At 40.3% G+C, this 15,089-nt stretch overlaps 1 protein-coding gene across 1 annotated transcript in view; it reads right to left on the reverse strand.

Moving 5' to 3' along the window:
• Positions 1 to 15,089, reverse strand: part of gstcd (glutathione S-transferase, C-terminal domain containing) — a 66,302-nt gene that overhangs the window by 19,264 nt on the left and 31,949 nt on the right. The window contains exons 6-8 of the mRNA XM_079553842.1: positions 9,220 to 9,335; positions 8,982 to 9,026; positions 8,462 to 8,590 (exon numbers count right to left, since the gene is read on the reverse strand). Of these exons, the coding sequence (XP_079409968.1) occupies positions 8,462 to 8,590; positions 8,982 to 9,026; positions 9,220 to 9,335 (290 nt within the window). The remainder of the gene's footprint in view (positions 1 to 8,461; positions 8,591 to 8,981; positions 9,027 to 9,219; positions 9,336 to 15,089) is intronic.

Genomic DNA, 15,089 nt, shown 5'->3' on the forward strand with positions numbered 1-15,089 from the left:
TGCTAACAAAGAAGGGCTCCTAAGTTAAAATATAACTCGACCTGTTAAGATGTTTTTGATTGAAATAGCCTTTGATTTCAGTAAATATGACCTCCTAATGCTACAGATTCAACAGATTCAGTTAATTACAAGCTTTAAAATGTATTGAAACGATGAGTTGCATAATAATTTGGAACAGTGGATTTTGAGTTTTTTTTACATTTATTTTTAAAAAAAATACTGTCATCACTGGGAGATTTTTTCAACCACATTTAAATGATCCTCTACCAATTAAAGACTTGAAAATTAGGCTGACTCTCATTTCAGTTGACAGTTTAGAAAATCAGAAAAAAATGTAATTTGCAATAATAATTTTGTAGTGTGCTTTCGTGTTTTTGTAATGATCTAAAAGTAATATTTATTCATCAACAACAGCCTCAAAGTTGAATAGACAATGTTTAGTTCAATCTGAAAGTGAATGTGCATTGTTATATCAATAAAGCAGTCTGCTGATGTAAAACTGTCCAGAGGGAATTTGTTATTATACTGGCACTAACCTATTTTATGGCTGGTACCACATGGCGACATGCATTATGCCAGAGGTCTTTTAGAACAGCGTGCTTTATCACAGCATTTTCTGTGGTTCTGTGCAGCCATTGGAGTTGGCCTGTAAATAACCACATCACACAAATAATGGGGCTTCAGTATTGAGTCGGTAATTACATCCCTCTTGTGAGCTCTTAGCTGTAAAGAAAAAGTCTATTCGTGGAAGACCTTAATGTTCATACAAGCGGCATCTTTGTGCAAAATAGAATATTGTGTTGAGATATTGCCCAACATATAGCTCAAAAATCCAGGTGTTACTCTTGTCAGACAAGGCATAAATCTGTATAGGATGTACACTACTAAAAGATCCCCTGAGTTTTGGGCCCTCAAGTATCAAAGCATTTTACTTTAAACATTTTAGAAATATGGCTTATGCTAAGGAAAAGTCCAGTGTCCTGAAATAGCATTAGAAATATAGATGATAGAGCCTAATGCCAACTGATCAATGTCTAATTTACATACGGCAATTTTTCAACAGACAGGCATAAAGTAGACAGCTTAGAAAAATCAATGCACAGAATGGGGCCCTTAGGAGAAACCAATAACGGTCTTGGATCCAATAAAACCTAAATCAACTTCAAGCATTACAACTCTCCTGCCTTCAAGGTCTGACTCAATGCCATCTGCGCAAAGAAAAAATAGTTTTTTTGTCAGCTACTGCTAACACATCCCTAACACCTGCGCCATTCAACTGAGTGGAAATGCGACTGCTAAAAATACTCACTTTAATTAGTTAAGTTAAATGAACCTGGCTAAACTTGGAGCATGTTTAATGCATGGAGCAGGATGAAAGTGAGTGCGACAGAGCATTCATCTGGAGGGACATCTTTAAATGTTAAAGGTGCCAGAGAGTTGGACTTTTTGTGATTTCCACCCATGAAACACACAAGGAAATAAATGTGGACGAGATGCAAATACATGATTTTGGTTGTCATTATTACATTTTCTGAGAAACTTTCCAACCAAAATATACATAATGGGGTGGGTCACTCAGTAAATTCAGAAAATAATATATGTCTGTGCCTTCCCTCAGTCGTCCAGGCACATTCTGTGTAAGAGAAATTTTCACGAAGCCATTGTCCAGACAATTTTTTTTTTAGGTTGAAGTCTGTCACCTCTCTTCCAAGAGGCTTGCTCGATTCAAAGTTCTACCAGATAGGGATTAAGTCACTCTAATGGCCTCCAGTCACTGCAGGACATGCCTGACTAATATTAACTGTGAACTTCTTTATTGCAGAAATATGAGGCTTGGTCAGGTCTAACTACTCCCCTCAGAATACAGATTTTTTTTGTTAACACATTCACCAGGGACTTCAAAATGGTCTTCTTTTGTAAACATTTTATTACTTTTTTACAAAAATTTAAAGGTCCTATATCATGAAAAAATTGAGCTTTTAACAGTGTCGTACTGCCATTTCCTAATCAAGAACACCTCCAGAGTGGTTTCATTCACGCAGTTCTAAGCAATCTTCCTGAATCCTGCTCTCTGAGCAGCTGCTCCGCCCTCTCCTGGTAAACGATTAACTTGTTCCAATCTGACGTCAGATTGGAACAAGGAAGTGCTCGACATATAATGTAATGCCGTACGGCCTGACTTTAATTTATAAAACACCTGCAGTGTAAACAAACGCACACCCCGAGCCTCTGAACAACACAAGTCATGTTTAGCACCGACAGTTGTGAAGAAGGAGCTCTTTCTAACCTACTGTTCTTTTTTCTTACCTTACGATAATGTCATGGCGAAAATGCACGTTTGGCTCGTGAGGTGTAGGACTTTATTCAACCTTCCTAAAGACGAGGCCACTCGCCAGAAGTGTCTGTGACCGTCAAACGCGTGTTAGCTTGTTAGCCATTTATGAAGTTGTGTTGCACATGTCAACTCCTTATAACTGTATTGTGAAGTAACTTCACTTATTGCTGTGATATTTATATTTCTTTTACTGCTATTGTTGCATGGGCGGAGAGAGGGGGCGGAGTTAAGGATCTTGAAGCGTCTTGTCTTCTGGGCTGGAAAAATACCCCCAGAAAATACTGATATTTCTCACAAAAATAGTACTCCATAGTGGTAGAGGTACAATACATCATATAAATGCCTATAGTTTACTTTGGAATGGCTGAAATAGCATGATACAATCTTTTAATCTGTTAAGTCCCACACCTCAAGAATCTCATTTCCAGGGGAGTCCTGGCCTCAAAGAACCTGGAGGAAAGGGCCCGTCCAGCCTTGGGATCAACCCGGGACTTTCTTGCTGTGAGGCATGAGCACTAACCACTGCTACTGCGCCACCACGCCAATCTAAAATGAACAATGAACTTGCTCAGTAAAGATGCAATGAAGCGGCATGGCTCTGCATAAGAAGCCAAATCAAATTAGGCCTTTTAAATATAAATGTACTGGCTGGGCTTAGCAGTGGAGACAGTCAATCCTTGTGCCACATTAATGACAGTAAGTAATATTTGAATTACTCATTCACAATTTTGCAACTGCCCTCAGGAAAATTGCTCTCAAAATCATTTTAATGGTTTCTCAGCAGTCTGCGGGTTTGACAGACAGTCCATGTGAAACTCTGAGTGATGGGCAACCCTTTAAAAATAGGCATCTTGTCAGTGCATCAGGAGACATTAAGAAAGGAAATCCATTCAATGCAAATTCAAGCAGCTTTGTTTCTTGGTTATTTAGGAATTAATGAATGAATTTCTACCTCGGAGGACAATAACAATCTATTCTATTCTATTCTAAACATTCTATAGAGTCCAGAGTACATGTCTCAGTATACTTTTTCTGACCTGCAGCACACCATGCCCACAGCGCACGGAGCGTTTTAACACATGTTGGAGCGCCTTGTGGGTCAAGCCCTAGTTCCAACAGCGTTTACTTCAAAGTTAGATCAGTCCATGTTCACACACGCCCGCACCAGAAGTCGCATCAGCCGCATAACAACGATCAACTGGTCGCTGATCTCATTCACATGACAACGAGCATCAACCTGTCAATGCACCGACGCGCATGTCACTCCTCTCCCTCGTGCTTTAAATACAGTGAGGCTGATATACGTAAAGCGAGGAAAAATGCACTTAATCGGCTCATGAGGAGGAGAGTTTCACTGCAGCAGCAAGCGAAAGACGGGAAAGGGAGAAGTACGTCGATGATTTAAAGTTGATCCATTTTGCCTCGTCAGAGCAGTAATCCAAACATCCTCATGCAGCACATATTCATTCTTTCTTCACGCAAGAAAGAGACGTCAAAGCGAGAATAGTTAGGCCCGAGGTCGGCTGCATTCACCCCACAGCCGCACCGACGCACAGTGACACCATTCACAGTCCATTGGGTGCGGCCCAGGCCACTCCGAGATCACCCGTTTCAGCCGGACTCAGAGCGGCTGTTTAGACCAACGTAAAGTGCTGCGGCTGGATTCACACTGACTCAAAAGTAGAGGCCGATGCTGACATTTGGGGATGTTAATTGGCCGATGCCGATATGTTTGGCTGATTTTTTAGATTTTTCCGGTCTACAATCCTGTAAAATCATATACTCGGCCACTCCAGTACTGGCCGATTTTATTTTATTGCTTTAGGTGATCCAATCATAGCTTTTTGTCCCAGATTTGATTAGTTGTCGTCGGCATTAGCATATTGTTACTAGCCACTGCATTTTGCGCGCCGATCAAAAATACAATAGAAGAAGAAGAAGATCTTTATTTATATAGCGCCTTTCACAGACATATAGTCACAAAGCACTTTACATGAGACAATTGTACATTCACTCCATACTCGGTGGTGTAAACTACGTTTGTAGCTTCAGTTTCCCCTGGGGGAGACTGTCAGAGGCGCTTTCGCGACTACACACGTCTGCGCCAACGGACCCTCTGACCACCACCATACATTCACTCACACACATCATTCATCCTGGCCTATTGTGCATGTTTTTAGTGGTAGTGGAAACCGGAGTATCCGGAGGAAACCTACGCAGACACGGGGAGAACATGCAAACTCCACACAAAAAGGCCCGTCCAGGTGGGAATCGAATCCGGAACTTCTAGCTGTGAAGCGAGAGCACTAACCGCTGTGCTACCGTGCCGCCCGTAGTGGAGGTTAAAACTAATTCAGCGATTGAATTCTCCAGATTCTGCACTTCAGAATGACAAGCGGCATGTCCGTTTAGTGAAACTTGTGTTTAACAAACTTGAAGCTTACCAATTTTCATTGCAATGTTTCTCACCTCGTCTCTAAGGCCTAGGGAGTTGTGGGAGGACTCGTCTTAAAGCGCTGACCGATGCACAAAAAGGGAAGTCTATCATTTTTGGCCCCGGCTTTTTCCGGCGCTAGATCGGCCTCTGCCCAAAAGCGCCACTCTCGCGTCAAGAACCCCTTTAGGGTGACCTAACTAGAGCCTGTGTGAAGACGCCCTTAATTGAGATACTGATTGTTGATCAATAGTATTGAGGGTGTTTTTCAGCTGAAAGACGGCAGATCTGAAAAAGAGCACAGAGGCCAGCATCCCAATCATAACAAATCATTAAATAAACATTTTTCCAAGAGATATTTGGTTGCTGTTGCACTTTGCAGTTGCTGATAGCAATAATGTTGTTAGATTTGTTAGATTTTGTTATAAAACATAAAAAAACTCAAACACTAGACCTAAAAACTTAAAAACTAAAAATCTTTTTTTGTTTACAGATAACCATCGATTTGCAGCAGAGAAGCCTTAATTCTGAAATAAAATGACAAGCCCAAGCAGTAGCTAAAAAGTGGAAATGTAAAACTAGAGAGCAGTGCGGAACAGGACACACCACGCATCTGTTTGATAATAAATCTTTACCAAATGCACTGGAATTGAGCCCAAACTTCCTGCTGAAACACACCCACGTATTGGAGAATAAGAATAATGTGTTTGTTTCCAAGTGGAGCGGGTCTCAGCGGGATGACGGGGCTGGAGCTTCTAATTACAGCAGCTAGGCTCCATATATAAAAAAAAGTGCAGATTGTGGCCCGAGGAGAGTTAAGGGAAGGCTAGCGGAACACCTGCTCCTCCTCCACCGGCTGTGACAGGCTAGGGAAAATGAAGAAAATCCTAAATCTAGTGGGGATTCAACAAGCGATCACACAACAATAACAGTAATGATGGAACTTAAGAACCGTACAGGGCTAGAAAATGGGAAAGTAGACGCTCCGACAAAGGAGAAGATAGAATGGCGTTTTGTATTAAACATGAGACAGAGAGCAACAGGTCATGGTTAAGAGCCTACTTCACCTAGAAGAGAGAGTAATTAACGGTGCAAGAAGTCAAGAGTGGTGCAGATGTGGGAGGCAGGCTTTTAAATAGAGCCAGCACATGCATTTGGCGAGTGAGATGGAATCTGTTGGATCAAGAGTTGCCTGATGGACAGAATGCACGGCGTATAGTAGAAGCTTTGGGACACTGCTCTCCAAATCAGAACTGGCTCGATGCTTGGCTGTTTTATTTATCAAGTGTGACCTCCTGAGCAAGCAGTTATTTTGGTGCAAAGTCGTGATGCACTTTTTAACATGTTTGTATTTGTATTCTTGAGCCTTGCACAAAAAGAGCTATCATATTGTAATTGCATCATTTATAGCCCATTGTTGGGACAACATAAACTAGCTTCAGCTAGCCAGTAGCCACTGCTGTTAACCTGTAAAATCATATTTTGGCGCTTGCTCAAATCATCCATATTCTTACTTATAAATAAACTTCAAAGGTGTTCACTAATAATACATTTAATACTGTATTGATTTTATAAAGAGCTTTACAACAGACAAACCACTTTATGGATTCATATTCAAATGTTTCAATAATAAAAAGATATGTTGATATTTATAGATATGATTCAAAATAACCATCATGCCTTGAGAATATCCGTCACATCGATCTGGTTAATACCAGGTAGTTTGTTTGAACGGTGTATGTGAGTGAGTGGTTGGACGGGCCAATGGTGCAGATTCGCAGCCTCAGTCTACCCCAGGGCAGCTGTGGCTACATGCATAGCTTACCACCCCAGAGTAGGCAGTGAATTAATTTTGAATGTCTGGAAAAGCACTATATTTAAGACAGTTATCATTTTCATTCAATTTGAAATAAATGGAAACATCCACAGCATTGCTAGGTCCACAGTAAAATTCTTGACTTTCATGTGCCCTTCATCTAGTTGAAAAGAGTACCTTTCCTTTCCTGATAATCAGAATAAGAAGCTCCATTCTGCGCTTTAGCGGACACCACAGCAATAAAAGATTTCTGATTAAAACCTATATTGGAAATGAAAATCCACCTTTGTTACATCAAAAAGAAACAACTTTAAATAGGCATTTTCATTTCAGTGAAGTTGCTTTCTGATGTTTTAGAAATATATCAACTAAAGTGATGCTTTGGTCACACCTGGCAGGAGGGTTAGACTGTGAACAACTGGAGAGTCACACATTGTTATGCAGAGTTATGAAGGGTGTCATCAGGAGTCTGGGAGGACAGGCTTAGTGGATTAATTACAGGGATGATATAGGGGCACTCATTTAATTAAAAGGTTTCCATAGATCACAATGGGATCAAGAGAATGAATAATAAATTATAGGCAAAGGCATTCAGCAGGTCTGACAATACACTTCAAACAATCGGGAAGCTCCATAAGACTTGATACCCAGGTGTCTGTTTTCTATTCATAGGTTTTGCTGGTTGTTGAGGTAATAAATATAATCAAATACAGCCTACATGAAGGTGATTAGATTTATTTGGACAAGTATTTGTTTGTTGAGCAAGGCCTAAATTCTGTGAAATTGGATATTGATTTTAGCAGTGGGAGAAGTCGATGCTAATACAAGTGTAAATGAAACGATAAATGCCTTTGTTTGGGGTTTCTCTACAATTTTATGGCTTTTGGAGATATATTGGAAGTGGAGATTGTAATTTCTCATATGTTTGGGAAGGTCAACAGTCACACAGCAGTATGTCCCAACCCAAATCTCCATTTGTGCAAGCGGCACCTCAAAGTTTGTATCTGTAGCATTAGTACAGTATTGAATACAACCAGCGAGATCGTCACATTTGAGATTATGTGCGAAAAAACAATATGAGAATTAATAGTAGCAAGAAAAAAATCATTAAAATCAAATGAAATTATTATATAACTATAAATATATATATATTATATAATATTAATTTAAACGTTTCCTCAAAGACAGAAGATGGACAATAAGATTTCCATTGACAGTTTTCCATGTCTTCTCCATGATCCTTAAAGGCACACTGCGGAACATTTTGGACTATACTGTTGCTATTAATACAAAAGATGCTCCAAATGACCAGCTCGACACAGAAAATCCAGTGGGTAATCAAAGAATGGATCTGGATGAGAACCTAACCTCAAATTCTACTGACTTTAGTCAACATCTCCATGGAGACGAGCTGGGGACGCACCCATTCTCAGTCAAGTTACTGTCATGTCTTAGGAGAAGTCAGCCGATCACAGGAAAGGTACACGTTCGTTTGCACATTTATGGGGTATTTTTCAAAGATTAAAATATCTGTAATAAAAGAAATGCTTGTATTTCAATTTTATTTATTGGGTCAAATTTTACGCAGTCTGGTTTTAACCAACTTTTCATGACCCCAAGAAACATGCTCCCCAGTTAAATATTATGTAATATTTTCAGTATGAGCAGTTCTTGCACAACCATTTTTCACTATCGTTGCAGTTAGGACCTGACTAATCAATAACTCTTTTTTAAAATTCATAAGCTTTTTAAGGACCTGGAATTGGAATGTAAAAATTCAATGATTTGAAAAGTCCTCTGCCTTGATTTTTCCATGACCGTATGTCGAACCGCACGCGTTTTGATAGTGAAACATGTACACACTTCCTCCACTCACCCCGATGTCAAAGGGTCCAGTGAAATAGTCCAGATTGGCCTGAACAAAGCCAATGTTCGGCAGTCCGAGTTCACCACTGCGGCTCTGGGCCCGGACCAGCGATTCCTCTTTGTTTTCAATGAGAATGACCTGGAAACACACAAACGCTCTGTGACTACGAAATAATCACCAGTGAGCGTCTCATAAATGCTTCATCAAAGAAAGAGAGACGCCACTGACATTCAAACTTAATGAAAAGAGCAGAGAGATGGGATTGGGATGTTTGCCAAATATCACAAAGTAAGAACCTTTTTTTGTTACAGACCCTTTATGATAATTATATGGAATTTGAAAAACCACTTCATTCAAATGCCTACTTGCTAATTTTTACTCCCCCGCAAGGGCCAAATCTTATAAAGTTAAAATAAAAAAATACGAGGAAAGAATAAGAAAAGCAGAACATGCCAGATTGCGGACAGCTAACCGGTAATTTAATAGTACAATAGGGAAAATCTTTTTTTTTTTATAATGCCTCCATTACCTGGCAATCAGGAAGAGCGTGAGCCAGAACAATCCCCACATGTCCCTGCAAAACAACAAAATTGGACAAGCGGTGGACATTAAGTGCTACTTATTACCCTTGAGAAACTGTAAAAACAGGAAATAGTCTATATATATTGTTTTTATATCGCAGACGAACCTAATGTAATTGTGGTGTTAGTTAAGAGCCAGTCGAGTGGCACAAATCAGTATAAATGCATGTTGGGTGGATGCCGTACCGTTCCGCTACAAAAGTCCACGATGGTGTTTCCAGGTCGCGCCAGCTCTGTCACCATGGCGACCAAGTTATTTAGCTGTTGCCTCTTCCTCTGCGCGCGGACGTCTGACATTTTCCCTATAAAAAAACAAAACAAACAGAAGTAATAGTGAGGTGATGTAAAATTCGTACTTTTGCGATTGAAAATTTAACCCCCTGAATAGAACGTCGTTACAAGTTCGCTGGCAACTTCATTTGGCGGCGCGCCGCACATTTATCACTCTCTAATGGCCTGTTTTCTTTGTGTCAATTTCCTACATCGACTTCAATCTCCACACTGGCAAATTTTGATTTATCACCAGGATATTTGGGTAGTGCTTTTTGGAAGCAGGTAGATCAAAACAGCCTCCACTCCCCCCCCCATCAGCGCGTTTCTGCCCAATTGACGTCTCGAGAGAAGCAGCACGCCATCTTTCAAAGTCATCAAACGGGAGCCTTCCAGCCAAAACGGAGCTAGCAGGTGAGAGCAGAGCGCTATCGAGCGAGTGGCGCGTGTTCCTTCAAAAGTGCATTCCCGAATCTTCCATGTACTGCGTGTGACATCCTCAGTGAGCCGCATATACAGCGCTGTGCCATGTCATTCATGGTCCGTAAATCTGGAGTGAAGAGTGTTTCATTCACTGGAAGTCATTCTTTCATATCAGTGAAGACGGAGAAAAAAAAATAACTTGGCTTTCTAATGCTTTTAAAAAGGCTGGGAGCACTTTCAGAAAGATCATGTTTAAAATTCAAACTCTCTCTGCAGAAAATTTTCTTTACACTTCTCATTTTGCACCTCTTTTTTTTTTATGATATGGACAAAAGTTTATATCACGATTCTTTACATAGCCTTCCTCTTTTAAGGGCCAACTAAAACGACAGCAACGGCTTCTTTTGCGGATTCACATCTCACCGTGATTGAAAGTTTCACAAACTTTCTCCCTCTAGCCGAGTGGTTCACACGAGTGCAGGCATCCACAGCTCCAGCCCATAGAGACTTGGTACAGGATTAGAGACTCTGGGACGCGCTTCTTAAGATTTTAATTGCGGCGTGTTGATCAGAGGCTAATAAAGATCTCCAGAGAAAATGTCTCAGAAAGTGCATGGTGGTGTCTGAAGTAAACAACACAAAGGAAAACGATCCAAATTTTGAATCTTGTTACCCATAATTTCAGCAGTCAGTCAGGAGTAGCCACAATCTCTAGAGTGTGACTACACAAGATCGAGGAATTTGTTTTAAAACTGTCGACATCGCTCAAGTGCTTATACTGCCACAATGTCCCTGTGCACGACACTTCACCCACATACCGGACAAACACGCTTTCTCATTCACAATTTGGGATCGCTTTGCGCCTGTGCTTAAGAAATCACGAGTTTAGTGTTATGGCAGTGGAGATATCTTTTTTTTTTTAATCAGCACTTACCCTGTTAAATCTTAAAGCAGAACTAAGCACCTCATGCCCCGAGAGGCCATAAGCGCCACTGCAGGTGTTGTAGCATGTTGCGGTTTTGTACTCATTAATATTACGCTGATGGAAAAGACAAAAGGAGAGAGGGATATTGTTCATCAAATTACTCAATGGAGATCAATTTTTTCACTTAAACTTGGCTGTAAATACTGTTTAAGTGGCGCTAGCCCACAGTTATTTCAAATGATGGATTTGGAGGAAGACCTCATATTTAAATCTCATATTTGGCTGCATTTAGTCAACATCTCCATGGAGACGAGCTGGAGACGTCCCCACTCCCAGCAAAGTTATAGTCAGGTCTCGAGGTGAGCCGGTCACAGCAGACACACGCTTGTTTGGTCAGTTTTTAGGGATATTTCAACAATAAAAATATCTATAATGACATATGCTTGTATTTTACTCTATTTATTGGGTGAAATGTTACACGGTGTGGCTTTAAACAACATACAACGTAAATTCCTGTGACTCCGGTGTCATTTAACACAAAAACTGGCAACGTTTTGTGCCGCAACAAACTGAGCCAAAAGTCATACAAATGTGCAGACAAAGAGCATTGAATTCACCAACAAGGTCTTCAATTCACAAGAATCAGGAGCTTTACAACGTTGTGGTCCTCAGTGCACACAGTCATTTCCAGCAACACAATTTGTAAGCCAGTGCATTACTCCACAACGGCTCCTGGCTACACTTTGCTTTTAATTTCTTACGTATAGGGATGTTTGTCCCGTCACAGCTCAGAGAGTTCCGAAAATAGAGGCAGGACAACAGTGATCTTAGCATATGGCTGAAGCAAATGAAAACGCATGGGAAATTGGGACAGTAAATTACAATCGGATCGCCCGGAGGAAGCAGGAGTGGATTTATCTAAGCTGCCAGTAACATCAACACAGACTTATAGGCTTCATGTTACAAAGTGATGAAAGCAGGTTAGGTGACACAATAGATCGTTTGGGGGGGGGGGTTACCTGTACCTTTTAATTAGCCACAGAGAGTTGGATGCTTTCTGCAAATCCAGTTGAGACCGAATACAAAAAGAACAAAAATGGCTAAACAATGAGGATATTTATTTAAATTAATGCTACAAACTGCATCCCAAAAAGATGCTAATGGAAAATAAAAGCAGGGTAGACATTTACAGCAATAATGCTGATATATTCAAACCTGTTTCTTCAGCATAATTAATTGCATAACTACTGTGTAAGGTGCAGGTGATTATGTATTTCATGCTCATGTGAAATTCTCACTAAAACTAAAGGTCACATATTGGCTGTTGAGAGCCATCACCTCCATACATTAAAAACGAGTGGGCGGGTTTGCACTATTCCTTTCAACTTGGCAGAAGCAGCCCAGAGAGAATTGCAGCACACCATTAATGCTACCTGATGTCAATGTGTTCAAATTGATGCTGTGCAGACAAGAGGTCAAAAGGACAAAATGGAAAGTAGAAAAGTGATATTTATATAGAAAACTACATCTCTTGGAACTTTTCTGACACATGAATCACCTGAGCTTAAATCATAATTTCTAAATCAACACATTATTTGTCAAGTTTGAGATAAACAATAGTAGATAACAGACAACACTGTTCATTTGGCCAGGATTGGATTGGCACCAACCTCATGGGAGAAGCGTTCAAAAAAAGAGGATGGGTTTGGTCACCAAGCCACCACTTTAAGTACAAAGGTTTTGTTGCGACTTCATTACTGGTCAACAAAATATTTACTAGAACATTTAGGCCAAAATTATTGTAATTAGAAATCAAAACCACATGCCCTAGAGCAGGCAGTCTCAAACTTATGACTCCGGTCCAGGTGAGGATCTCAAGGTTAATTGGTCAGGTCCCCGGTGGCGCCTCTGTGCTGTAGATTTTATTGCCAAAGCAGAGCTTGTTGCAGTCCCATAAGTGCAGGTGCAGCTTTGGCCTGTAGGGGCTAGGCATAAAGCCAGACTGACTTTATTTATGTATTCATAAAAACATATAAAGACAGTCTGGAATTGTGGTAATAGGACGAATGCAGACTCGAGGCGGGGCTAATGATCGCAGTTTGAACGAGAGCGAACCAATCAAACACAAAGCGACTTCCGCTTTGCGTTTACATCCTCCGCCATTATTGTTTGTAGTCCACACGTGCAGTCGAGTAAATGTTCCAGTGAAGGCCTCACAGCAGCTTCTTGCCGTGGCTTTAAGGACAAGTCCAGTTCATTTAAAACAGAAGAAAGGGCACCGGCAAAAGATCGATGTGTCGCGAACGCAATCTTCACTGTTTTCGTTACGGCCTGGAGGAGCACTGGTGTTTGATGGGAAATCTTAGCACAGAAGATGACGCACCATTAACTCCCGCCTCCTGTGCTATGATTGGCTTGTCTTGGTTTTGCCGGAGTCAGCGAGATTCAAATCGCACAATTCCAGACTGTATCCCCATTATTAACATGGAGGATCAGTCTGGCCCGTGCCCGGCTATGCAGGGGCAGCGTATAAAGAGGCGCACAGTCTGCTGCAATGGCATTACATTAGTAATGGCACTACCCTTTAAACACTGCTGCTATTAATAGGCTCTTGAGGTCCCGTCGAGATTATTCGCTGGTATCAAAATCATTGAATGAAGATATTATTAGAATACATGTTGTTTCAACACCCATAACTGCTTGTAGAGTTGCAACTGTTACTGTGTTGTCACTGTAACAAGTGAATTTCTCCTTTGTGAGATCAATAAAGGTTTATCTTATCTTATCTTGAAGACATGACATGCTCTTCTTAATGGAATAGCTCTTATTTGAAACATAGTGATGTAAAACAAGAAATGGGCGACTAATCCTTTACTGGCATAAGGTGGTTGAGTTTGGGAAAAATTGGGAGCTTTTAAAATATGAAATTGGTAAGTACCTACGAAAATAAAGCAGTGATCTGCCTAAATCTAAATGGAAATATGAAGATACTTTGGAAATAACTTAACTCTGAACCATGAACGTTATAAAGAACTCCAATCGCAGCTGTCTGAGTAAAGTGTAAATGCACTTTATCATCCCCATTTCCTTTTCTGTAATTCAACTTAAAATGTGAAACTAATTTATGATACAGACTCATTACATGCAAAGCGACATTATGTAAAGCATTTGCTTGTTTTAATTTTTGGTGATTAAGGCTTACAGCAAAAATATTAAAATTTCATGAGATTTTTAATCTGGGGTTTTTACAAGCTGAGCCATAATAATCAAAATTATAACAAATAAAGGCTATACATATCTCAATTTGCATGTAATGAGTCTAGCATATATTAGTTTCACAGTTTAAGTTGAATAACAAAAGTGAATGCACTCTTTAACGGTATTCTAATTTTCCGAGTTCATCTGTATACTTTTTAAATAATTTAAATGTTTTAAATGTTTATAGTTTTACTACAGTGAGCATTTTTGGTAAAAGAATACATTTTACCGACCTTTGACTTCTGTGAATTTGATTTTTCAGACCGTTTGATTTAAAGTTCGAGAACCCCTGCCCTAGAGGGAGGGGAACATTTTTATTTATACCATTTTGAGTTTTTTGGCAGTTTTAGATTCGACCCAAGTTACAACACTAGAAAACAATCTGAAGTAGAAAAACAGTGTCATCATCAAAAGCAACGGCATTAAACCCTTTGGCTCCTTATAGAGGATCATCAAAACAACATTACAACCAAGGCTGACACTCATCAAGAAAACTGTGAACTCATTTGGATTTCACTCAGCCCCACGCTATAACAGACACTTTTAAATATTCATCATATATTTTCATGTTTGCATCATTTGAGCATACGTTTTCGAGGGAAGAGGTATTTGCTGTGTTAAACTGTTGACTTGATCTTATAGACTGCACTGAATTTAATCTTTTTTTTGTTTTAAGTTTTAAAAGGATTTTGTTTAAACCCACCCACTCACACCGCTCCTATTCCACCCACAGGGGCCTTCTTGCTTGTGTGCCATGCGTGGATTGCCCACATGAAAATCTTTACAGAGCGTCTCTCCTTTGAGACACCGAAGCACTAAATGCAAATGAGACGGCTGGATCCTATAATTTTATTAGATGGCATGTCACGGAGCAATGCCTAAAAACTGTGACTGTGGCTGAATCCACGCAAACACTTTCATTGCATCTTGAAAAGTTTTTAAGGGGCACGAATACGAAAAGTCCATTTTACTCCTCCGATCACAAGCAAACCAAGTAGAGTCATCAAACTTATTACAACTACTGACCGGTCTTGTAAAATCCAAAGAACACAACGCATAGACAGGGCCAAACCTATAATCATCCAGTCCCGCACCATGTAATTCTGAGACAGCTCTAACGGACACCCGCGAAGTGACACGAAGCCGTCACAAGCAAAGCCCACAATCGCCCGAGTGACGG

Source organism: Gobius niger (assembly GCF_951799975.1).
Source record: "Gobius niger genome assembly, chromosome: 3".
In the NCBI taxonomy this organism is placed as follows: domain Eukaryota; kingdom Metazoa; phylum Chordata; class Actinopteri; order Gobiiformes; family Gobiidae; genus Gobius; species Gobius niger.